Genomic DNA, 23,231 nt, shown 5'->3' with positions numbered 1-23,231 from the left:
GGCTCGCGAAGATGGTCCCCCAAAGGGGGTGCCCGGATTTGTTGATCATCCATCTGGGCGAGAACGACCTGGTGCAATTGTCTGGACTGGCTCTGTTGCAATTGATGCAGAGGGACTTGGATGTGCTTAAATCAAGGATGTCGGGGGCCTGCATTGCCTGGACGGAGCTGGTCCCCCGTAAAGTTTGGAGAGGGGCCATGAAACAAGGGGCCATTGAGAAGGCCCGGAGAAAGTTGAATCGGGCAATGAGACTCTACTGTGTTGATAAGGGGGTGAAAGTCATCTCACATCCTGGACTTCGCCTGGAGGAGCCTTTAGCCTTTAGGGAGGACGGTGTGCATCTGTCTCGTCTGGGGAATGCATGGTATATGATGGAACTGAGGGATGTGGTGAGCAAGTTGTGGAACGAGTCGATCTGGTGTCAGAGGGAGTGACTTTGCGCGGACGGACGGACGGCCCCTTGGTGGGGGGGGTGGGGCAGTGTACCGCCCTACAGGGGGTCCACTGGGTGGCAGGTTCCGAAGGGATAGGGGGTCAAGAGCGGGCATACCCATCCCTTGGGGGGGAGACTTGGTCAGGACGGATCGAAGTTGGTTTGAAGTTGGCAATGGCTGGGGGCTGGTAGGGTGATTGACGGCAAGTGGAGGGTGTTTGGAGCCGCTAGGGCTCAGTATTGACATGAATGATTGAAACGAATGGGGGGGATGTATGAGTGGGGTGTTTCTGTTATTGTTTACTGTTCTATTGTTATGCGCAGTTCTGGTCTAATAAATGGCCTTTTACGCCTATAACTGCGTGGTCTGTTTATTGCGCGATGCCGGGCCCCGGGGAAAGCAGAGTCGCAGACTAGTCTTTCCCCGGGGTCTTTCGCGCAGGGGATAGTCCAGGCAGGGGAAGGGGAGGAGCTAGGGGGTGGGTACTTAAGCGCGGGGGAGGAAGGGATCTTCCTCTTTTCTGCGCCTGGCACCATCGGGAGGGAGCTCGAAAAGACCGCCCACCCACCCGGCAGTTAGAGGTGGTTCTTGGGTTGGCTTTGTTGCGTTGCCAGTTTAGGCCAGAGCTGCGGTAGGCAGGTTCCGAAGGGATAGGGGGTCAAGAGCGGGCATACCCATCCCTTGAGGGGGAGACTTGGTCAGGACGGATCGAAGTTGGTTTGAAGTTGGCAATGGCTGGGGGCTGGTAGGGTGATTGACGGCAAGTGGAGGGTGTTTGGAGCCGCTAGGGCTCAGTATTGACATGAATGATTGAAACGAATGGGGGGGATGTATGAGTGGGGTGTTTCTGTTATTGTTTACTGTTCTATTGTTATGCGCAGTTCTGGTCTAATAAATGGCCTTTTACGCCTATAACTGCGTGGTCTGTTTATTGCGCGATGGCCGCGTGAAGGTTCCCGTTTACTGTACTGTAGGACAGCAGCATGGACCCTGGGGAGTTGGGACCGCACATACTCTGCAGCGTACGTGCTGGGGGAGACCTCCGCCTCGCTGCCACGGTGCGGTTTCGAAGCCACGCACAGCTGTTCTCCCGCCGTGCCCTGCGTACTGCCGAGCATCATGTTTATCCACCTCAAATCTCGGGCATGAATCTAAGCTGAACAGCTGTCTGTTACACCCTCATTAGCGCGGTCAGTCCACAGAAACATACCGGCTTTAGAGGGTGAATGAAAGCCAAAATGTGGAATAGTGAGCGCAGCGCTGGGGTGGGAGGCTGGGCTTTACAGCTGTGGTGACCGAGTACTAATGGTGTCAGCATTTCACAACTGCTTTTAATTTTGATGTTTTCTACTGCTGCAGCCTTATCCTAGCTTTGGTTACATTTTTTTTAGAGATGCGATTTTCAGAGTCATCTACTGTATTTTACTGCCGTTCGAGCAGCACACCTCCGTAACAACGCGGCGTATTTAAGTGATGTTGGCACTCTTCCCGGGCCGGCTGCCTGGAATTTTATTACACTCTGCAGTTTCCTGGAGCACGCGGAACTCTGCACAAACCTCGCCGCTTCTGTGGAAAGAAAACTAGGCATTTACCATAAGTCTAGCATGAGGTACATCATGAATGCTTCTGTCTGCCCGTGTCTGCACCGGGAAATGGATCCAAAAAAAACAAGTCAGGTCCCGGGCCGGCAGCCAATCACAGCGCGGCTCGGGAATGACGTCACGGAGGAGTCCCGGGCCGGCAGCCAATCACAGCGCGGCCCGGGACACACGGCAAAATGGGGCGGGGCTTAAAAAAAGACACGGAAACGCCCCCGAATCGCGTTTTCAGGGGAAAGCGTGATTGACCGCCAATCTCTTCCAATGGCTAGCCTCCATTTATGGAGCTAGCCAATGGAACAGAGGGCGGGACTAAGCAGTACACTGTAGGGACAATAGATTTCTCCTGGCGGAGCTAGAAGCTCCGGCCCCAGGCGAAACCTAAAAAGACTATTAAAACTTTATTTAAATGTTTTTAAGACCATGACTTTTATGACACATTAAAAAATGTGTGCTTTATATATGTTGATATGGTGACCCTCCTAATAAAGGCAATAGGCCCACGTTTATGTTTTTTTGTGCTGCAGCCTGTTGATAAAGTCAGATGCTCTGCCTTACTTAAAATGACATAATTTATAATCAACCATGCTTGCCTGCAGTGGTATGAACTCCAGACCCTATGCCCCAAACCCCTCCCCCCCACTGTTCATTGCTCCACCTCCCCACTGTATATGGCTTGTGTGCACTGGGGGGGCACAAGCGGGGGTTGGGTGCAGGGCTTGGCTCGTGGCCAACCCCATGCTGCACATCTCAAGGGAAGACCCTGCAGCTAGCCTCACACTGTGCAGGGCAAAAGGCTGTGCACAACATGGGGTTGGTATTACATATGATTATAAAATGTTAACTTACATTAAAAAAAACTAGAAATCCACTGATAAAAGCAAAGGTGAAAGTACTGTTATATTTAGGTATGGTAATAATATTTTACTTTGCATTAAAAAAAACTTAGAAATGCACAAATCGCACCCCCTTGCCATGCACTGCTAATTACCTCCCATGTTACATCACTCATGACATATTCTAAAATATCATTGGTAATGTGACTGCAAAATCTAAAATTACATCATAGATGGCCACACTATGCATGGCAGGAGGCCCAAGCTATCATTACTTTAAGGCTTGAATTATAATTACTTGAGATAACTGTGACTGGTGAATTTCAGTGGGTTTGTTAGTTTAAAATAGTGTGTTTTAATTGCCATTTTCACCTAATTCTTATGTTCATTTAACCTTTGCTTTGTTTCAGTAAATATATAAATATAAAAAAATTGCAACATTGATATACTACTTGTTCAGTGCTTAATTTGAGCCGCGGGGGGCACCGGCACTCAATGTTGGGACTGCCGCTTATTTACCCTCTTCCGGAATTTCACATGAGAGGGAAAAAACACAAAGTCAAAAGAAGGAGGCAGAGAAAGACGGAAACCGTCAAAAGAGAGAAACCAGGAATCTACTAGATTGAGATGAAGGGGCAGGGAGTGTCTGGCTGTGAATCAAAGAGGCCTGGGTTAGATTCAAGACTACACAGCCTTGGTATTTGGCACACTACCATTTAATTGCGCCTGCTGCTGGCTTCTAAGTAGAGCTTTGGGCATTTGCACACTTTCTTTTCCAAATTAAGCATTGCTTGTGGTGGTCCAATTAAACCATGTCTGCCTTCGCTCTTAATTTTATATAACACTTATTCACAGACTTCAAATACTGGGAGCAGCTGTAACTGTTATCCAGAAAAATAGGCCCATTGTATGGACCTAAGGAGGATAAAACCTGAGGAACCTCCTCCCATATTCAAAGGTGTCACCTGCAGGTAACACATTCATCTCTACTGCAAATGCATTAACCTATCTAAGAGGAGCACAGGGGACAGGCTAGGCAAAGTGGAGGCAATAGAGATGAGGTGCTGTAACTGGAGGCAAAGGTGTGGGGGTAGGGTATAAAGAGAAGCAGTGAAGGTGAAAATTTCAAACAGAAGAAGGTGAGAGACAGGAAGAAGGAATATGATTTTGAGGGGGTAAGGGGAAGAATGTACTAAAGTGTAAAAAAATTCTAAAGACCTTGCTGTATCCTTGAATAGCTGCATCTCCATATAAGGAATCTGGATTTGTATATTTGGTGCCCTTGGCTGAAATTGCGCTTAACAAATGCCAAAAATAACATAAGAATGAATGAGGCATCTTAAGCTTAAAGGATTGAAAGAGAGTGAAGAGGAAAGGAGTGCAAGATTGGGCTGGATGGAGTAAAGGAACATAGATGCTGGAAGTATGGGTACTGGGGGTTCTACAGCGCCCCCAAAATAACCATGCTAGAGTTCAGAAGGTGAATGAGCTATAAAGATGCCTTTAAATTGTTTTATCTTGTCACCATTGATGTGTATTCAAAGACCAAATGTTAGGCTCTGTCTTCTGACACATTGCTGCTTACTCTTTTAACACAGACAATCAATGTTGTTTACTTTTCTTTTTCTGATTACAAAGTTAAAGGACTTTGTAAAGTTAACTGACAATGGTGCTTAGGTACAGGGAGTAGGAAAGGAAAGACTGTAGGGACCGGGTATCAGTTTTTTTAACACCCATTTAAATACCGGTAATTGAATTATACAAATAATGTAAAATATGCCAAGAGTTAAGATAGCACAAATTAAGCATATCTTTTTTTAATTCAGAAGTATGATGGAAACCAAGATTTTAATTGAATCAAAACAAATCAAGCCATTGTACTTGGTGATCTGCAAATGATAAATATTTTCTGAAATCCAATTTCCACACATTATTTGTGCGTTATATCGCTTTAGCAATAAAACTGAATGTTGTGGCCTATTCCATTGGAAAATATGATGTCTGTAAATGACAGTGTGCTACCTCGCCATTCTTCAATATTATATTTGGAACTCTGTGCTCTAGAATTCACCACAAGCTACAGACCACTCTCTACTACTCTCCTGTTTACTGGGGGTGGATCGTTTGCTACACTTGCTCTTTGTGTGATGCTTGGATTTTCTACAATCCCTGTGGCTTCAGTGGTGTAACATTCAGGGCTCAAGTTGGGGTACCACGTGGGTGGACGGCATCCCCCACTTATATTACCGGGTGGACGCAGTCCCCCCTGCCCAAAAGTCAGCCGCATTGAGCATGTCCAATTCCGACAAGCAGACTGCTGAAAGGAACTCGCCACAGCACGTACCAAGCCACAACTGCACATGGATGCGGCGCAGGAAGCGGGTTGTACGGAGGAAATAATTCCACTGGTAATAGACCCCCACCAGGAACATATTGACAGCAGTTCAGCACTTGTCCTTCTTCACTCTTCCAGGTGACTGATAGCATGAACTGCTCATTACTTCAGACACTATAGACACAGACAGCAGACGTTAGATACACAGGCACTGCTCACGTAATGACGCAATGTATCACAAACGGAGATTTATTATTACACGGCGACACACATTGGGATACATTACAAGTAGAAATTATCAGTTCATACCTGCCATTTTGCTACATTCCACAGTGTGTTAACGTGGCTCCCCAAATGAACTGAGTCTCCCTGTAATAAGAGGAGACTACCTTCCGTGTTGTTACTTCCTGTTGTGACATCACTTCCAGTGACACCACCTAACTTGGAATGTCCCCTCACTTCTTTTTTTAGGACTTGTGGCCTGGTAACATTAATGGTACAAAAGGGGGTGGTGATGGACGGAGCATCTGAACCAATCAAACACTCACACCTAGTCAACAGATCCGGGTTTAATCCATCACTCTGCCACCCCAGTTCAGACATGGCCATATGCAAATCAGTCTGACCCTGTGCCTCATGGGAACAGTCCAGCCCGAACTGCCAAGCCATGCCCTCCCTGCACCGGACTCAAGCTTCCTAGGACCGGTTTCTGGCATTCCAGCCGTCTTCAGCCCGGCTTGCTTGAATCCAGTGGCAAAGTGAGCAAGGGACTCACGTCTGAGCATACCCTGCCAACTTATGGCGAACAAAGCGGTACAAAAGGGGGTGGTGATGGACGGAGCATCTGAACCAATCAAACACTCACACCCAGTCAACAGATCTGGGTTTAATCCATCACTGTTCTTTAGCCCACTCTGCCACCCTAGTTCAGACATGGCCATACACCACCCCCTTTTGTACCGCCTGGTAACATTAATGGCAGCACCCCCACTTGGAGAATTGTTGGAGGATTGAGGAAGTGGTGAGAGACGAGAGAATTTGCAGGTGAAGGGGGCAGAGGAGGGTGCCGAGTAGATAGGCTACAAAGCCGTGTGGACTAGTGAAGGGAAGCCGCCAGGTTCGTAACACAGGCCCTCGCAACCCCCGCGGTGCGGGCTGGCCCCGAAACTCCAGGGGGCCCACTCAGCACAGTACTCCATCCGGAGAGCTCCTGATTGTGTCTGGAGGCGGCCCCCTCTACGTACCTTGCAGGGGGCCCCCTCTACTTTTGGTAGCCACCGGGAGGCGCTCTGATAGGTAGGAGAGACTGACTTGAAGGTGAGTGGGAGGAAGAGAGTGGGGAGTTGAAAGAAGAAAAGAGAAGGAGATTGGAGGGGAGACGGAGAGTGCGGTAGAAGGAAAATGAAAAGATGGGACAGGAGAGGGAGGTGGAAGAAAAGAGAGGAGAGTCGGGGAGGTTCTGAACGAGGCAGCTTGAGGCAGAGAGAATGAGATGGAGCGAGAGAGTGGGGAGAGAGAGCAGAAGAGGAAGAGAAGGGATGCTGATCAGGAGAGATTTTTTCGGTTGCCAGGAAACGGTTCTGATTTGGTAACTAGCAGCCCCCATCCCTCAGTATGTGTTTTTGTCTGTCTTCTTTCCTGTGCTGGTACCGACAACAGTGCTGTGTATAGAGAGCGGTGTCTGTCCATCATCGCCGCCTATGTCTGCTCTGAGATAAATGCTCTGCGTATTTTAAGTGATTTGCTTTGTAAAGCTCTGAACAAGTCGTCGTTCCAGCGCGCCTGGTACCGAACTGTCTCATGTCGGAGCTATTGATGCTCATCTGGCCGTGTATGTCGGTAGTGATTATCGATCGCACTCTTTCCAGCTGCACCTGTTTGCATTTACCGCCGGTCTGTCTCTTCTGTAGTCGCAGTAAGAGTGTTACTCACCTGTCTAGCATCGGCCTCGACTGCGTCTGTCTTGATGTGTTCTGTGCACGCGCTTAGATCATCCGTGGTCTTCTGTATGCATTCAGTGAATGCATTAATCAATATATCCAGGGGTCCACGGAACGAGGCGAGCGCCCGCAGCGGCTCTTGTTGACATGTCGGCGCTATGCCATCAGTTAACTACGCAAACAAGCTATGCCGACAGCGTTTTTCTCCTTACTGTTGTACAAAGCTCCCATTTTGTTATTTCTTTTGTAATCCGAAATATGGGTTAATATTTTGTTATCCGGAGCTGTTTAAACACTGGTCATAGTCAAATGAAAATGAAAATACCGTGCTCAGTAAATAATGGGTTAACTAAGTCGCTTCCATAAAGGTTGGTGCGGGGGATACTAGTACGAGAGACAGAGCTATCCATGCCAGTCATGCTCCACTGTACTCTGTGGGGGTACGGCTGGCTCCCCTGACCCACTGTCTGCTGTCTGTCTGTCTGTCCTTGTGCAGTATGCTGTCCTGCCATTGCTGGAAGCGTTATGCTGATGACTCGCACCGTTTGTGACATGACTGAAAATGTTAATAAAAACCTATATACATATTTTTTTAAAACCCTCTGTTAGGTATAGAGCAGGGCCGAGTCATTCCTATGTTCCGAATGCTATGTGTGTTGTAGCACCGAGCTGAGTCACACGTGGGCCCAGAACATTAGGCGACAGGTATGACCGAACTGTGTGATTTTTAGGCCCCTGAATACTAAGTGAGTTGTAGGGCCAAGACTGGTGCGTCACTGGCCCAGCATCCTTGTAGATCTATAGGATAGAGCTGCATTGGTCACAATCCTAAAATGCTAGATAAACTACAAAACAGAGTTGTGCTAGTTTTAGGCCTAGGATGCTAGGTTAGCTGGAGGACAGAGTTCTGTTGGTCTCAGGCCTAAAATACCTAATAATCTATAATAATAATAAAGATCTGACAGGCTATAAATCCAAAATATTAGCACAGCTGTACAACAAGGCAAGTTGGTTTAAAGCCTAGAACTCTCTGTGCTCGGAAAGACAGTGCTTTATTGGTGGGATTACAGACTCTGTACTGCTGCCAGAGCAGTTTTGCACGGGTGTTTCAATTGAGTTGACTAACTGCTGCAACTTTGACGATTTTACAGTGGTCAGTCATTCCAGATATTGTACTCATACACTGCAAATGGTGCATATTTCTGTGCAGAATTCCACCAGATGCAGGACAATGTACAATGTACACAATCAGAAAAGATTGTGCAATCTTGTACTCGAGCCCCAGTTGAGCTGTGGGTTCAGGCTGCTCGAGCTCAATGCTGGAACACGAATTAAGCTGTGGGGTTTGTAGTTATTATTTACAGGTTTATAAAGCACTCTATGTCGCTTGGACACTGCTTCAAAGCACTTTGAGATACGGTCAGTGAGGTACAATGAAGGAGACCGCCTCAAGGACTGAAGACAGAAGTATCTAATGACCACTCGGTGCCCCATTATGCACAAGATGTAATTTGTAAACATTTGCAGTGAGAACCAAAGGAGCTGATGTGGACTCGGGCCTGGAGTGCTCGGTGATGCCAGCAATGCCGGAATATCACCTGAACTGTAGCGCAGTCCGGTTGGTCCCAGAGCACTCATACCAGATGAGCTGTAGAGTGCAGTTGTGATGATGTCTTTTTGGAATACAAGACGAGCAGCAGAGCTGGACTTTGTCAGCCCTAACAATGTAGGTGAGCAGTAGGATAAGGCTGTGTTGGTCTGAGTGTAGACACACCAGACGAGCTTAAGCACATGGGTGTGGTGCTGCAACTGTTGTAATATCACATGATCTATAAGATGGGGCTGCAGGTTATATTATTATGTGTTATGTAATGTTATTTATGATTATACCATGTCATGCTATTTTATGCTGATATTTTACAGTATGTTAAGGTATGCTGTTATGTAGCTTTGAAAAGCAAAAAAGAAGCCATGCTCATGGTTTTTGGCACAATTTAATGCATTGTTACCCTACTGTCTCTGGCTCAGACTTTCTACTCTCCCTACAGCCGCCACCACCAGAATATTCAGCCTCCCAGGCTCTGCTGACCCCATCCTTTCCTCTCTCCACAGACTGTAAGTACACCTGCCACCCAGAATGCCGCAGCCTCATCCAGCTGGACTGCAGTCAGCGTGCCGGAGTGTCTCCTGAGAGCATCTTGATGCCGAGCGACAGCCAGGTAAGGCAATTGGGCAGGAGAGGAGAAGGCCTTACAGAAAAGTCTCACTCCAGCAATCTCAAGTCTTTCTGTGAGCGGTTCTACACGGATGTAAGTCTGAACTTTCACTCTATGACTCTGACTTCCTAGAACATCAATGTGTGATCGTCGACCTGGCACCCCGTGGTCTCCATAGTCTTCTCATTGTACTAAATCCAACATTGACCCACGAGTTCAGTCCTTCCTTGCCCCTTCCTGCTACCATTATTAGCAACAGAAAAGTGCGACTACTTTAAGAAACATTACTTCTTCTACAACAGTTTAGGAGACAAATACACTTTCGACTACTTAAAAAAATATGAATGAAAAAAAAATGTAAACTAAAGAAAACAAGAAGAATATACAGCCATGAGTCTGGTGTCGGGAAGTGTAGGAAAATAATCCCCACTCTCATACTTCACTTTCCATTATGACCAGAAGTTCGAAAAAAGAAGAAAGTCAGGATTTGCAAACGTCCTCTTCCTCATACCCAGATTTTTTTTAATGTTAAACAAAATCCTGAGATATTCCAGTGGAGAAAATGCTAAACAAAGTTATGAAAGATATCTTAAATGTATTTCATAATTTTACCACAGTGGATGTACTTAAAAAAACAAATTACATATTGTTAAAGACGTTTATATTTATAAAAGTCCAAAATAAAAGTAGCTATGGGTCTTGGTAACGTGGTTGACGCTGATTTCAGTCCTATTAGTAGGAAGTCACAATATGTTAAGCAACCTGGCGTGTGTTACTTGACCGTTTGTAAATGAAAGTTGTTATATAGTTTTTAATTCTAGGAAATACCTTTTCGCTAAAAACTCCAGATTTTGCAGATAGGTGAACCAAAGCTCGGCTGTATACCAATTTGCCCAGGAAAACACAATTTCGATCAAGTTAGAGCCATAAGTAAAGCCCTGGAATTTTGCTGTTGGGTTGGAAACGTAGGTATGAGGCCCTTCTCTGAGAGTTGATATTTAGCATCCTATATCAACTCTCAGAGAAGAGTATAGACTATTGCAAGAGCGATGTGATCAAAACAGGTTCAATGCATCTCACGGATCGTTACATTGTGCCATTGACTTTACATAATGGCTTTGGTGGTGTGGCAAAGTAGTTCTTTATTGCAGACAACCAGCACAGATCAGTCAATTGCAGAAGCAAATTCTCCTGTCCTTGCTGGGTTATACAACAGGGGCTGTAAGCCCTATCTCCTCCCACAGTAGGTAACTCTATGTGTTAGCACTCGGTGGAGCTTTTCATCCAATAAAAGCCAGACTGGATGGCTTTGCCAGTGCTTGTTATATTAAAGATTAGTACCTTAGTATGCACTCACATTTTAAAAAGTTGCTATGCATGCTTTGTCACACAGTACGTAGAGGCCCTCATTTACAAGAGGCATGCGCGTCCAGAGCTGTAGTTTTCATGACGATCCGGTAGTGCAGGACTCTCAATCATATCTGCCACCCTGCATGGCTTTGCATGGCCTCAGATAAGGAGTAACGCAAGGCAGCGCAAAGCGATGCCTTGCTTTTCTGTACGTCAAGGAGTCTCTGCATTGGGTGCTCCCACTCAACACAAATGGATTTTGACCCTGCCCTAGATTTACAACATCATGTAAACCTGAGGCAGCGCCAAAAATGTACACCTCCCCAGAGCAGGCCTAACCAGAAGACATTTTTACATTTCTCCTAATTTGTTCCTCTTTTCACGTGTGCTGCTTTCTACAGCACACATACAAGAAGGAAAACGCCTCTTGTGATTGTTTTTATGCAGGGAAGGGCTCCTTACTGCACAAAAGCAATCATGCAAACAACACAGACAGCCTTGCACCATGGTACAAGAGTGCCTGCGTTGGCGCTCAACTGATGGACAGGAATGCACCATATCGTGTAAGTACGGTGCATTCCTGCCTTTTCGAATTTGCGTAGGGCAACTCAACAAAATGACTTGTGGCGCGGCCCTATGCTAATTCTTTGTAAATTAGGCTTTTAGTCTCAGAGAGAGGTTATAATCCCAACCTTTTACGAGATGCTCTGAGCAGAGTGAGAAAATTGTCCCGCAATTCCCTCTTCGATAAAAAGACCCGTCCAATCACTGATATTAAATTTCGCATGATAACACCCTACTCAGCCAATTCTTTCAGATTTAGATCCATAATGACCAAACATTGGCATATTTAAAAACTGACCAAATTGTTGGATCTGACATACCAGCTGCTCCGCTTATAACCTTCAAAAAGGCAAGATCGCTACGCGAACATATGGTTCAAAGCCATCTAAAACCTTTAGATAAGAAGCAGGGAACGCTGAAAGATGTCAAGGGCTTCTTCCCATGTGGGAAGTGCAAAGCTTGCACGGCGAGCAAAAGAACCCTGGCATATGATGTGAAAGGCTGTAAAGGGGGTAAGAGGATAAACAAATTCATGTCCTGTCATACAGATCATGCAGTTGACTGTTTAATGTGCCCTTGCCAATTGAAATATATTGGCAGTACAATTAATCCTGTAAAACTGAGAGTGTTGGAGCACATGCGGGCCATCGTGAACAAAGATTTCACCTATCCGGTGGCCCGACATTTTGCAATCAAGCACGACAGCAACAGGGATCTTCTGAGGTATTTTTGTTTGGACTGTGTTGTTGAAAGCCCGAGGGGTAGCAACAAATTGCATACACTCAGGAGACTAGAGTCTCGATATATAATCGATCTGGAGACTAGTGCACCTGGAGGCCTTAATATGGGAGAGGAAATAGCATCACATTTGGGACAATCGTAAAATACCGGTGTCTGGTTAACTGTATATGTTAAGGTGTTTAAATGAATGCTAAAAAAGACATGTAGCACAATTGAAATATAAGAGAATGTAAAAAGTAATAAGGTTTATTTAAAATTGAATATGCACCAGTAAATCACGTTGGATACCAGAAATGTCTGAGGCATGTCAAATTTTACCTGCTCATGATGTTACCCTGAGATCTATGCGGCCACTTAGGTCGCAATTGCCGATACACGGCAAGATACAACTGAAATTCGGTAACTTAAACCTACGATTAACGTATAATCACGGAGACGTTATAGTATTATAACGTCCATCTCTCAGGAAATTGTTGTTTAGGAAAAATTGCCTGTAAGACCTCATGACCGATGTAACAATAAGACAGTAATTTAAAATGTTTATGTTACATTCTTTGCCGATACACGGCATGATTAGTTGTTGTAACAATTTGAAACATTCACCATGAAAACCATCTCAATGGGATGTATATTCAAAGATGGCGCGCAAACTTGAATGTTTGATGATGTCCTTTGTTTGTTTCAATGATCCTAGTGAACACACAAAATGGTGCCGCGCAGCGCGTTCAGTTGTGAACACTGACGAAGGGATTCTTTCCCGAAACGCGTTTGTTCTTTGAATAAACCTTTGCCGAATGCTGAAAACCCCGTGAGTGCTGTATTTCTTCTGACCCGGCTGGGTATCTTTGAGGAATTGGAGCTACTATTTGTTACGCGGAGCACCACCGCGATAACAGCACCCGCTTTTGAGTGACTCGTGTTATTGGTGCAAACGGAGCCTGGATATATATATATATATATATATATATATATATATATATATATATATATATATATATATATATATATATATATATATATATATATATATAGTTCACCAAATGCCAAAGGCTTTGAGAGGCACACTGCGGGACTCTTTCCTCCGGGCTGTTCGTGTCAGCACGCTTCTCCGCTTTCCATTTTGTCAGGTGCCTGACGCGTTTCAGGGGGCCTCCCCCCTCATCAGGGGCTGCTTTCAAACACACTCGTGGGACATCACGTGTTTTATGACGTTCAGACAAACCTCCTGGTAGGCGTGTGTAGAAAACACCGTCATACCTTGATTTCTGGGATTTGAAGTCCTGGTGATGCCAACAATATAAACTTTTCAGTAAAGTCGAGTGTTGATGACTTGTGTTCAGCATGTTCCAGACAAGTTTTTGTTTCTGCAAAAAAGTTTCCAACAGGGGAAAGATTTTACATAGTAGATACTAAGGGCCCTATTACGATGTCGGGCAGAGTTTCCTCCGCCCAACATCGTCTCCGTCGTGGGATAGACAAACACCCGGTCAGCGGTCCCGATCGACTGATTAGGATACGACCGAACACTGTTCGGTCGCATTCCCATACTTTACAATGGTAGCATGTATTCCGACATCAAACTGGCCAGAATGCATGCTCCCATTGTAAATTAGGTGGTGCAATTCACCAACAGAGGGACCGAAGTTGGGGGATCTGAGGGGCAGGACGTGTGCATACATTTTTAATTTAAGAAAAGCAGTTCCCCTATTTTTTTTTTTTAATGAAAAGGCAATTGTGAAATGCTTCAACTGAAGAGTAAGGCAGGGAGTCTCCTATGCTATGAAACTGAGGGAGGGGCAGACAACTAAACAAGCCTTCTTACCAGGGTGTCTGCTACCTGATAAAAATGTGAATGTGCGCAACTGTTTAATCTGTAAATGGTCCTTCGAAGCCAGTATTGGCTTTAATTGATGGTATTACTCGAAGCTGGCATGACAGTGGGGGGTTAGGTGGGTGCAGGGAGGAAAATGGGCGCAGGAAAACGTGGGGTTGTGCAATACAAAACAAATATATACACTTACCTTGCCGCCGGGTCTGCAGTCTCCACTCCTGCTCTCCTAGCGGGACTCAAGAACCGGAAGCAAGGAAGAGCAGCCAGGCTCCCCTGACCAATCACAGCGCTGCAATGCAGCGATGTGATTGGTAAGCACCCAGGCTCTCCTGACAAATCACAACGCTGCAATGCAGTGTTGTGATTGGTATTCAGCATCCTGGTTCGATGCTCATCCAGGGAATTTCGGCCTGGGCATGTTCTCCATGCAGGCCGGAACGCCGCCTGCATGGAGAAGAAAGAAAGTGCGCATGTCTGATTTTGGGTGGCCGAGAGGGCCAACCAAACAGACATTGCGCACTTAAAAGTGGGCAAACCACTCCGCCCCTGCCCTGCTCCGGGACCAGAGCATCCCCACCCACCCGCCTGCAAAGGAAACATGAAATGACAATAACTCAAAGTTATTATCATTTTATATTTCCTTTACTTTACACTGCTCACAAGCAGTGGGGCGACACTCCTCCATGGCACCGCTATGGCAGCGGAGTAGCCGCCACTATGAATCACTTTTATTTTTTGGAGGGGTATTGTAAGGGAGTTACCACATAAGCTGTAAAGTGTGTGCTTTCAAAAGACAATTATTAGGAAAATGCATTATGTACAGTCTAGGTATTACTCAAATCTATTTTTTGGAAGCACTTTTTTATCTTAAATCTTTGTGCACATTTTACAGCAGTGTGTCATACAGTGTGTAATGCAAATTTAAACCAATGACTTACATGATCACAGTGCTTTCTGTCACGGACTGGGACCTTGTAGCACTAAACATACACAAGTCATTATTCTCCACTGCCCAAACCTAGATTCAATTATGTGGCTCTCTGGTGCAATGCGTACGATTGTGCATTTTCCCACTGATTAACATCATTTCCATAACATTTTCATTTAAGCTGTATGTTTTTTTATATCTACACCGAAAAAAGTTACAGAATATTTTGTTTTTTTAGGCATGCCTTTGAACACACCCCCACGCTCACTCACCCCACGCCCATTACGTGCAGCATCACAGTTCCCATAGTTTTTAAAATGCACTTCGACTACTGAAGAGGACAGGCACTTCGGTGTCAGACATTGTGAGTTCAGAAATAGAAAAGTGGTAGGCCTTGGCCCTCTGACTCATTCACTGTGATTGGTGAAGACAGAGATGAACGTTAGAACCATTGAGAGAGCAGGCTAGGGATGTTGTTTTTTTCTTTAACGTCAGGTATTGTGATTGGATGAGAATGGCTGCTGTTGCAGGGTATCTGATTCCTCCTGAACGCCTTTTGTTCTGCTGGTCCAAAGCAGGGGCATTCTGGCGTTGGCAGAGGTGAACCAGCCATGATAGTCAGTGTTTCTATTGCCCAGCCTGAGGATGGAGGCGGTTCCTTCTCTCGCCGCGATCACTTCCAGGTCACAGAGATGCAATAGAATGTTGGCGAGTGACTGTTGGAGACAGTTCAGAGGTGAACGGGATGTCAGCCCAAGGGGCGGGCGCTGGCTGGGGCATTCCTGCTACTATGTCACACATCAGGATATTTGCCCACATGGCAAAAATAATGAGATCCCGGGCAGCACCACGAGAGGACGCCTTAGTGGGCCCTCCTCCTGCCGAGAGGAGTATTGTCCCTTCAGGAGAAAATGAAACCGCTGGATTTAAGGTGAGCCCCCCTCGCTCTCTGATAGCAGCACCCAGCATGCTATTTGGAAAGCATGGTCTGGCCTCTAGAGCTGGGAAAGAGTCAGTCATTCGTGAGTCACCAATAGACCCGCCCCTCTCAAGGCTGTAAGAGCTAAGCCTGGCATCTTTACTTCTTAGCATTTTACCTCTCAGATGGCAGAGGCTTTCTCAGGCCGTGCGATACTTGTTATTAGTATTTATAATAGCATCCTTTATATCTATATATTTATATAAGTGGCGTTTTGGCGTTTTTGTTATGGTGTTTGCTATTGTGATGTATAATTTACATTTATGCCATATTACATATTTGTTCCAGTGTTTTCGTTATGGTGTTTTACATAGTGCCAACGTGCCATCTTCCGAGAGCCTTAAAGTACTGAAAAAATACAGATGTATACAGTAAATCTATAGCAGGCTATACATGATAACATTGAAATCAGTGTTCTGTAGAAGAACAGTAAAGCCAAGTGGTCCATAGACTTTTACTGCAACGGGACACGTGGAGCAGGTCAGCGGTTCCTGTGTTTAGGCATAAAGAGTCCAACAGTGCGAAAGATGCAAGAATACTTCCAGAGCATGCCCAGCACAGCGTCATGCACATAGGGCCGTTGTGGCAGCATTTGAAGCCCCTTATCTAGAGAGCTGTTGTGTAGTTCCTTAACAGGCTGGTCAATTTGCTTCATCCATACAGAGATGTGAAACCCCATCTTGTAGACCCCTTCGGGTACCCTAATTTGCTACACTCTGAAGCTACAGATGTCCACACGTTCTACAAAGAAGTCTGTAAGCCTGAGATTACTTCAAGAAGGTAAAGAGCATTAGAGATGGAGCTGGAGACCTGGGAGCTGGCAGATTTCTGAACCCACTGTGCCAAGCCATACAGGCAAAGCAGATGAGGGTAAAACATCAGGCACTAGACGAAGTGAAACTCAGCCCTAAGGTTTGCATGTTCTCCGTTATCTTTTGGATACACTCGCGTAGGAGCAAAGACACTGTCTACAAGGGCAGGCCAGAGACAAAAAAGTTGTTGGAAGGACACAAGTGCTGACGTCACCGGCACGTGTACCTCACACCGATGTGGCACCACGAGAAGGGAATCTGTTAAATACACATTGGCAAGCCTCTACCTCCACTGGGGCGATGGGCTGGTCTGCACCTTCAAGAAACTCAAAGAACAGGCCTCGTGATTGGGGGAGATGGAAACAACTGAGAAAGTATGGAAGAACAGATCTAATGGGGCGTTAACGAACAATTGATATAGGTGGGGAAGAAACGGAGGGCCGGCTAGTGCTTAATTTGTGAAGGAAAAAAACTAAACCAAATGAAAGAAAAAAAAGAGCACAGGCACATTTTTTTTTCTCAAGAGTCAACCACTGGTTCAGATGAACACCAAGGCTGCCTAGTATTGACTCCACCTCATGGCTCTTTCTACCCCGACCCTGCACATCCTGTGTGTATAGTTTTCCTGCTTTTGGATGTTTTCCATCATTTCTTTGTGTGTTTATTACCGTTTTCCTATCTTCTCTTCCACCATCCTTCTCCCTTTTCTTTCTCTCTCCTGCTCAGAGTTAAAGTGTGATGATGAAAAATAAAGTCCCTTTGCCCGTAATGAGTGCAGGTGACGCCCTCCAGCAACCACCAGCACAAATTAAGCACTTCCCGGGCAACGGCGATAGAGTATAGGATCTGCTTTTGACAAAAGCTGGGACATAATGAACTGGAGACAACAAACTGCTGCAGACTTTCGGTAAACGGGTGTCGTGCCAGTGAGGTACGAGAAGGAGACCGAGATTGGAAGTAATGAAGAACAAGTTACTTACCTTCGGTAACGCTTTTTCTGGTAGATACTATATCTGCCTGTGGATTCCTCACCTTGTGAATATCCCCCTTGCGTCAGCAACATTCGGAAATTCTTTTGTAGCCTCGCGCCGACGTGGACTCGGACGTCATAGAGTCACGGCTTCGCCCGCGACTCCGCTGACGTCACCGACGCCTACAATAGGCCCACGCCGGCGTGATGACATCAGTTCCCTTTTTTCCGCGTCGTCGACGCTAACGGTTTTTGGGATACTCTGTAGCTTCCAGTTACTCTGTAGCTTTATTTCTTCGTTGTTTCCAGTTCTCTTGTTACTTTGTTCGTTAAAATGTCGACAAAGAAGACAGGTTTTAAGCCCTGCAGGGAATGTGGAAAAATGATGTCCGTTACTGACCCGCACCAGGACTGTATTTGGTGCTTGAGCTCCGACCACGATGTGGATGGGTGTTCGTCGTGTCAAAAAATGAATCCTAAGGCCCTGCGAGAAATGGAGTCTAAGCTTCTTGTTGCTAAATTGAAGGCCGATAAGGAAAGAAAGTCTTCGAAGTCCCATTCGAAGAAGTCGAGATCGAGATCGAGGTCTCGGGAGGCGTCAGCTTCGAAGTCTTCCTCGGATCATGCTTCGAGGTCGCGAAGGAAGCACAAGAAGAGGAGACATGAGTCTCGACGTCATTCAGGTGATAAGTCTGGCTCGAGGTCGAGATCACCTAAGAAGATAAGATCCAAGGTAATTCCTCCACAAGAGGCTTCGGATCAGGAGGGCGAGGCTTCGCCTTCGGAGTCGCCAGCTCATTCACCGGCTCCGGCACCCGATCCGACTCCGGCTCCGTCTCCGGCCCAGGAATAGGAAGAGGAAGAGGAGGTTCCTTAAGAGGTTGAGAATTCGACTCCTGTTGTTGAGACAGATTCGAATCTACCTCGAGGTCGACCTGAGCATCCACCATTTCCAGCTCCAGGTCAGGATCCTTCTGCGTTTCTTAACGCTATGTATGATGTCTTCTCTAAGTCTTGCTATCCCTCTGGAGCGCCTTCGGGTCCTATGGGTCCAATGGCATTTAATTTGGGGGTGCCTCATTCATATGCCCCGGCACCTTTCATGCCGTTTTTGCCGGCTCCGACCCCGCTGTGGCAGTACCAGGCTCCACGAGGTCGACGCCGATGTCGACGCCGGCTCGTCCGAAGTCGACGACTCCAGCACCGGCGTCGCCCGCTCCAAGCAAGTCTTTGGAACATCCTTCTAAGCCTTCGGGTTCGGTTCCGACGTCGGCTCCGGCGCCGTCGGAGTCGACAGTGGATCCGGCTGCACTTCGAGTTAAGCAGAGATCTAGAAGGGAGGCTCAACGTCTGCTAGAAGAGCAGAGGTACTGTGAGTCTCATTCTGACTTGGAAGAAGGTGAGCTGGATGAAAATTATTTCGAGGATCTAGCAGAGGCTAGTGGACTTGAGTTTTCTCCATAGTGGGTCTTGCAATCAGGCTCTGATGCGCCGTCTAAGGATGTTCAGCCATATCATGTGGTAATGAGAAAAGCAGCGGGTCTTTTAGGCTTAAAATTGCCTACTGTTGAGTTCAAATCGAATCTGCTTACAGAGGTTCTTCATTCTCCGAGCTCGGCAGTGGAGCCTTTGCTTCCTTTTAATGATGCTTTGACTGATCCCATTATGGAGGTGTGGAAGAAGCCTCTTTCTGCTCCTGCAGTCTCGAAAGGTGTGGCTCGGAGGTATAGAGTGGCTCCTGAGGACCCTGCCTTTTTTGTCGACACACCCTTCACCTGAGAGTTTGGTGATCCAAGCGGCATGTTCCAAGAAATCAGTGGGTGCTTTTCCCCAAGTTCCTGGTGACAAGGAGGCTAAAAAGCAAGATCAGGTGGCCAAGAAGACTTTCTCTTCCGCTAGTATGGCGTTGAAGTCCACAAATGCCACTTGCCTTATGGGAAGATATATCCATGCTCTTATGGACTCAGTACGTACTTTGATCCCAAAGGTTCCTGAAGACTGTAGAGGTGACTTTGAGGAAGCCTTATCTGACACTCAGGCAGCAGCTCATCAGGTTATTCAGAGCGGCCTTGATACTGCAGACTCTGTGGCGAGGATTATGGGCACTGCTGTTGCCACAAGGCGTTCTGCATGGTTGAAATCCTCAGATTTTTCTGCTGATGTGCAATCTGCTTTGCTTGATCTGCCTTTCGATGGAGAGGGACTCTTTGGCAAAAAGGCGGATTTGGCCTTGGAGAGATTTAAGGACAGCAGGGCGACTGCTAGATCTCTTGGTCTGCAAGTGAGAGGCTCCACGACTAGGAAATTCAGAGGCTTTGGTCGCTCTTCCTTTCGTACATTTAGACAAGGACAGCAGCAGCAACAGCAGCAGCAGTCTAACACCTTGTATAAGTCGTACAGGGGAAGGCAAAGGGCGCGTCCTAGAGGGCGTCAGACCTCTTCCTCCTCCACCTCCTCCAACCCCCCAGCCACAGAAAATCAGCCCTAGATCCGCCATCCAGGATCATGTGGGTCCGGTGGGGGGTCGGCTTACTCACTTTCTACGGGATTGGGAATCGGTTACATCAGATCTTTGGGTTCTCAATCTCGTAGAAAATGGGTATGCCCTTCCCTTTCGGGAATTCCCTCCCAATTACCCTCCTTGCCAGGGATATTGCTCAGAGGAACATCTGCTACTCCTACAGGAGGAAGTTCAAACTCTGTTGAGGAAGGGTGCATTAGAGGTGGTCCCGGAGCAGGAAAAAGGTCAGGGATGCTACTCCCGGTATTTTCTGATTCCCAAGAAGGATGGCAGGCTTCGGCCGATTTTGGATCTCAGGATCTTGAATTTTTATCTAAAACAGGAGAAATTCAAGATGCTCACCCTTGCTCAGGTTCTTCAGGCTCTGCTGGAAGAAGACTGGATGGTGTCGCTCGACTTGCAGGATGCGTACTTTCACATCCCTATCCTCAAGTCGCACAGGAAGTATCTCCGTTTTACTGTGGGTTCGCAGCACTATCAGTTTGTGGTCCTTCCGTTTGGGATTACTACTGGGCCTCGAGTCTTCACCAAGGTGATGGCAGTGGTGGCGGCGCATCTCAGAAGGTCGGGGATTCCAGTATTCCCTTATCTAGACGACTGGCTGATCAAAGCGGAGTCGGTCGAGAAAGTGCTCCATCACCTGCAGGAGACAACCCAGTTGTTGTTCAGGTTGGGTTTTTCAATAAATGTGCCCAAATCTGACCTGGTGCCCTCCCAGCGCAACCTGTTCATAGGTGCAGTACTGGACACAACTGTATGTCGTGCTTTCCCTCCTCCTCAAAGGATTCGTGACATACAGGATATGGTTCCTTTATTCTACAATGGAGCGGTTGTTCCAGTCCTGAAGGTCCTTCGCCTGCTCGGTCTGATGGCTTCTTGCATTCTGTTGGTCAACCATGCACGCTGGCACATGAGGGCGCTCCAGTGGTGCCTCCGCAGGCAGTGGTATCAGCACAACGGAGATCTCAGGGAGTCAGTGAGGATCTCCAGAGAAGCTGCGGCGGATGTGTCTTGGTGGGGCGTGGAAGGCAACCTGTCTCAGGGGAAGCCTTTTCAGCTACCTCCTCCGGTGGCCACAGTGATTACGGATGCATCCACTCTAGGGTGGGGTGCTCATCTGGGGGACCTGGAGGTCAAAGGTCTTTGGTCTCCAGAGGAAAGGTTGCTTCACATCAACCTTCTGGAATTGCGGGCGATACGTCTGGCGCTCAAGGCGTTCCTCCCTTCCCTTCGCGGTCAGTCGGTTCAAGTCCTGACGGACAACACGACCGCGATGTGGTACATCAACAAGCAGGGAGGAGTGGGGTCGCAGTGTCTCTGCAGAGAGGCTCTGCGTCTCTGGTCCTGGGTTCAGGGCCACCAGATTTGTCTGATGGCAAATCATCTGGCCGGAGTTCTGAACGTTCGTGCAGACGTTCTCAGTCGGCAGTTCTCTGCCGATCACGAGTGGAGGCTTCACCCAGAGGTGGTGCGTCATGTCTTTCGGACGTGGGGGACTCCTCAGGTGGACCTGTTCGCTACTTGCGAGAATGCTCACTGCCCGTCATTCTGCAGTCTCCAGTATCCGATGCAGGGAGCCTTGGGGGACGCGTTTCAGTTGAGTTGGGGAGATCAACTCCTTTACGCGTTTCCTCCCATACCCTTGATTCCTCGGGTTCTGAGGAAGATTCGCCAAGACCGGGCCCAAGTCATATTGATCGCCCCGGACTGGCCAAGAAGGGTGTGGTATACAGATCTACTCCACCTCTCCTCTCACCCGCCGCTCCGTCTCCCTCTCAGGGCAGACCTCCTCTCTCAGATGGAGGGGCAGGTTCTACACCCCCACCTCCAGACATTGCACCTTCATGCCTGGAGATTGAACGGGGCAACCTGATTTCCTTATCCCTCACACCTGACGTGGTGGATGTCATCTTGTCAGCCAGGCGTGACTCCACTAAATCTGTCTATTCGTATAGATGGTCTAAATTTGTCAATTGGTGTGGTGGGTATTCTATTGACCCTTTGAGAGCCCGTTTGTCTGACGTTCTCTGGTTTGCTCTTTCTCTGGCACAGCAGGGGCTTGCTGTTGCTACGGTTAAGGGTTATCTTTCGGCACTGTCGCCTTTTCTTTGTTTGCCTGACCAGCCGTCTCTTTTTAAGGCTCCAGTTGTTTTAAGGTTTTTGAAGGGGCTCACGAATATGTTCCCTCGTACTCCTTTTATTGTGCCTCAGTGGGACTTAAATCTTGTCTTGACTTTTCTGATGGGTGCTCCCTTTGAGCCTCTTCATAAATGTCCTATGAGGCTTTTAACCTTTAAGGTAGTCTTCCTCGTTGCAATAACCTCGGCAAGGAGGGTAAGTGAGCTTAAAGCTCTTAGTTCCAAGCCCCCTTTCTTGACCATTCATGCTGATCGGATGGTTCTTAGGACCAGGGCTGCTTTTCTCCCTAAGGTGGTGACTCCTTTCCACCTTGGTCAATCTATTACCCTCCCTATCTTTTATCCTCCCCCACATCCTTCCAAGGAGGAGGAGAGGTTGCACCGTCTGGACCCTAAGAGGGCGGTGTCTTTTTATTTGGACAGAACTAAGGACTGTCGGTTGGATGATCAGCTCTTTATTGGCTTTGCTGGCTGCAAGAAAGGAAGAGCAGTCCATAAAAGGACTTTATCGAGATGGATCGTCCTCTGTATAAAGATCTGCTACTCTTTGGCTGGTAAGGAACCTCCAGACGGTATAAGGGCTCATTCTACAAGGGCTAAGTCGTCTACCTCTGCATTGGCTAGAGGTGTTCCTGTGGAGGACATTTGTAGGGCGGCAACTTGGTCCTCCCTCCACACGTTCGCAAAGCATTACTGCTTGGACACTGAGGTGAGGAGGGATGGCCATTTTGCGCGCTCTGTCCTCCAGGATTTCCTGGTTTAAGAAGAGTGGACACCCTCCTCCGGGAGTGGGGACTGCTGTGGGACTCTATTCACAAGGTGAGGAATCCACACGGCAGATGTATCTATCAGAAGAACAAGTTACTTACCTTCGGTAACGCTTTTTCTGGTAGATACTATATCTGCCTGTGGATTCCTCACTGACCCACCCGCCTCCCCGTTGTCCACTCTTCTTTACCAGAGTTACTGTATTGTATTGTATAATGTAATGTTAAGGAGTTGTTTTGATTGCATTTGCTTCACACTGTGTGTGTTTTT

The 23,231-nt window shown here is 47.1% G+C and overlaps 1 protein-coding gene across 2 annotated transcripts in view; it reads left to right on the top strand.

Annotated features, from left to right (window-relative positions):
• Nucleotides 1–23,231, top strand: part of RASSF5 (Ras association domain family member 5) — a 448,324-nt gene that overhangs the window by 239,084 nt on the left and 186,009 nt on the right. For both annotated transcript variants that reach the window (XM_086923412.1, XM_086923414.1), the window contains exon 2: nt 9,256–9,362. In XM_086923412.1, coding sequence (XP_086779538.1) covers nt 9,256–9,362 — 107 coding nt within the window. The remainder of the gene's footprint in view (nt 1–9,255; nt 9,363–23,231) is intronic.

The sequence above is a fragment of the Lissotriton vulgaris genome, chromosome 5 (assembly GCF_964263255.1).
Source record: "Lissotriton vulgaris chromosome 5, aLisVul1.2, whole genome shotgun sequence".
In the NCBI taxonomy this organism is placed as follows: Eukaryota; Metazoa; Chordata; class Amphibia; order Caudata; family Salamandridae; genus Lissotriton; species Lissotriton vulgaris.
The sequence above is the reverse complement of the archived record's forward strand: the minus strand, read 5'-3'. Positions and strand labels throughout refer to the sequence as shown.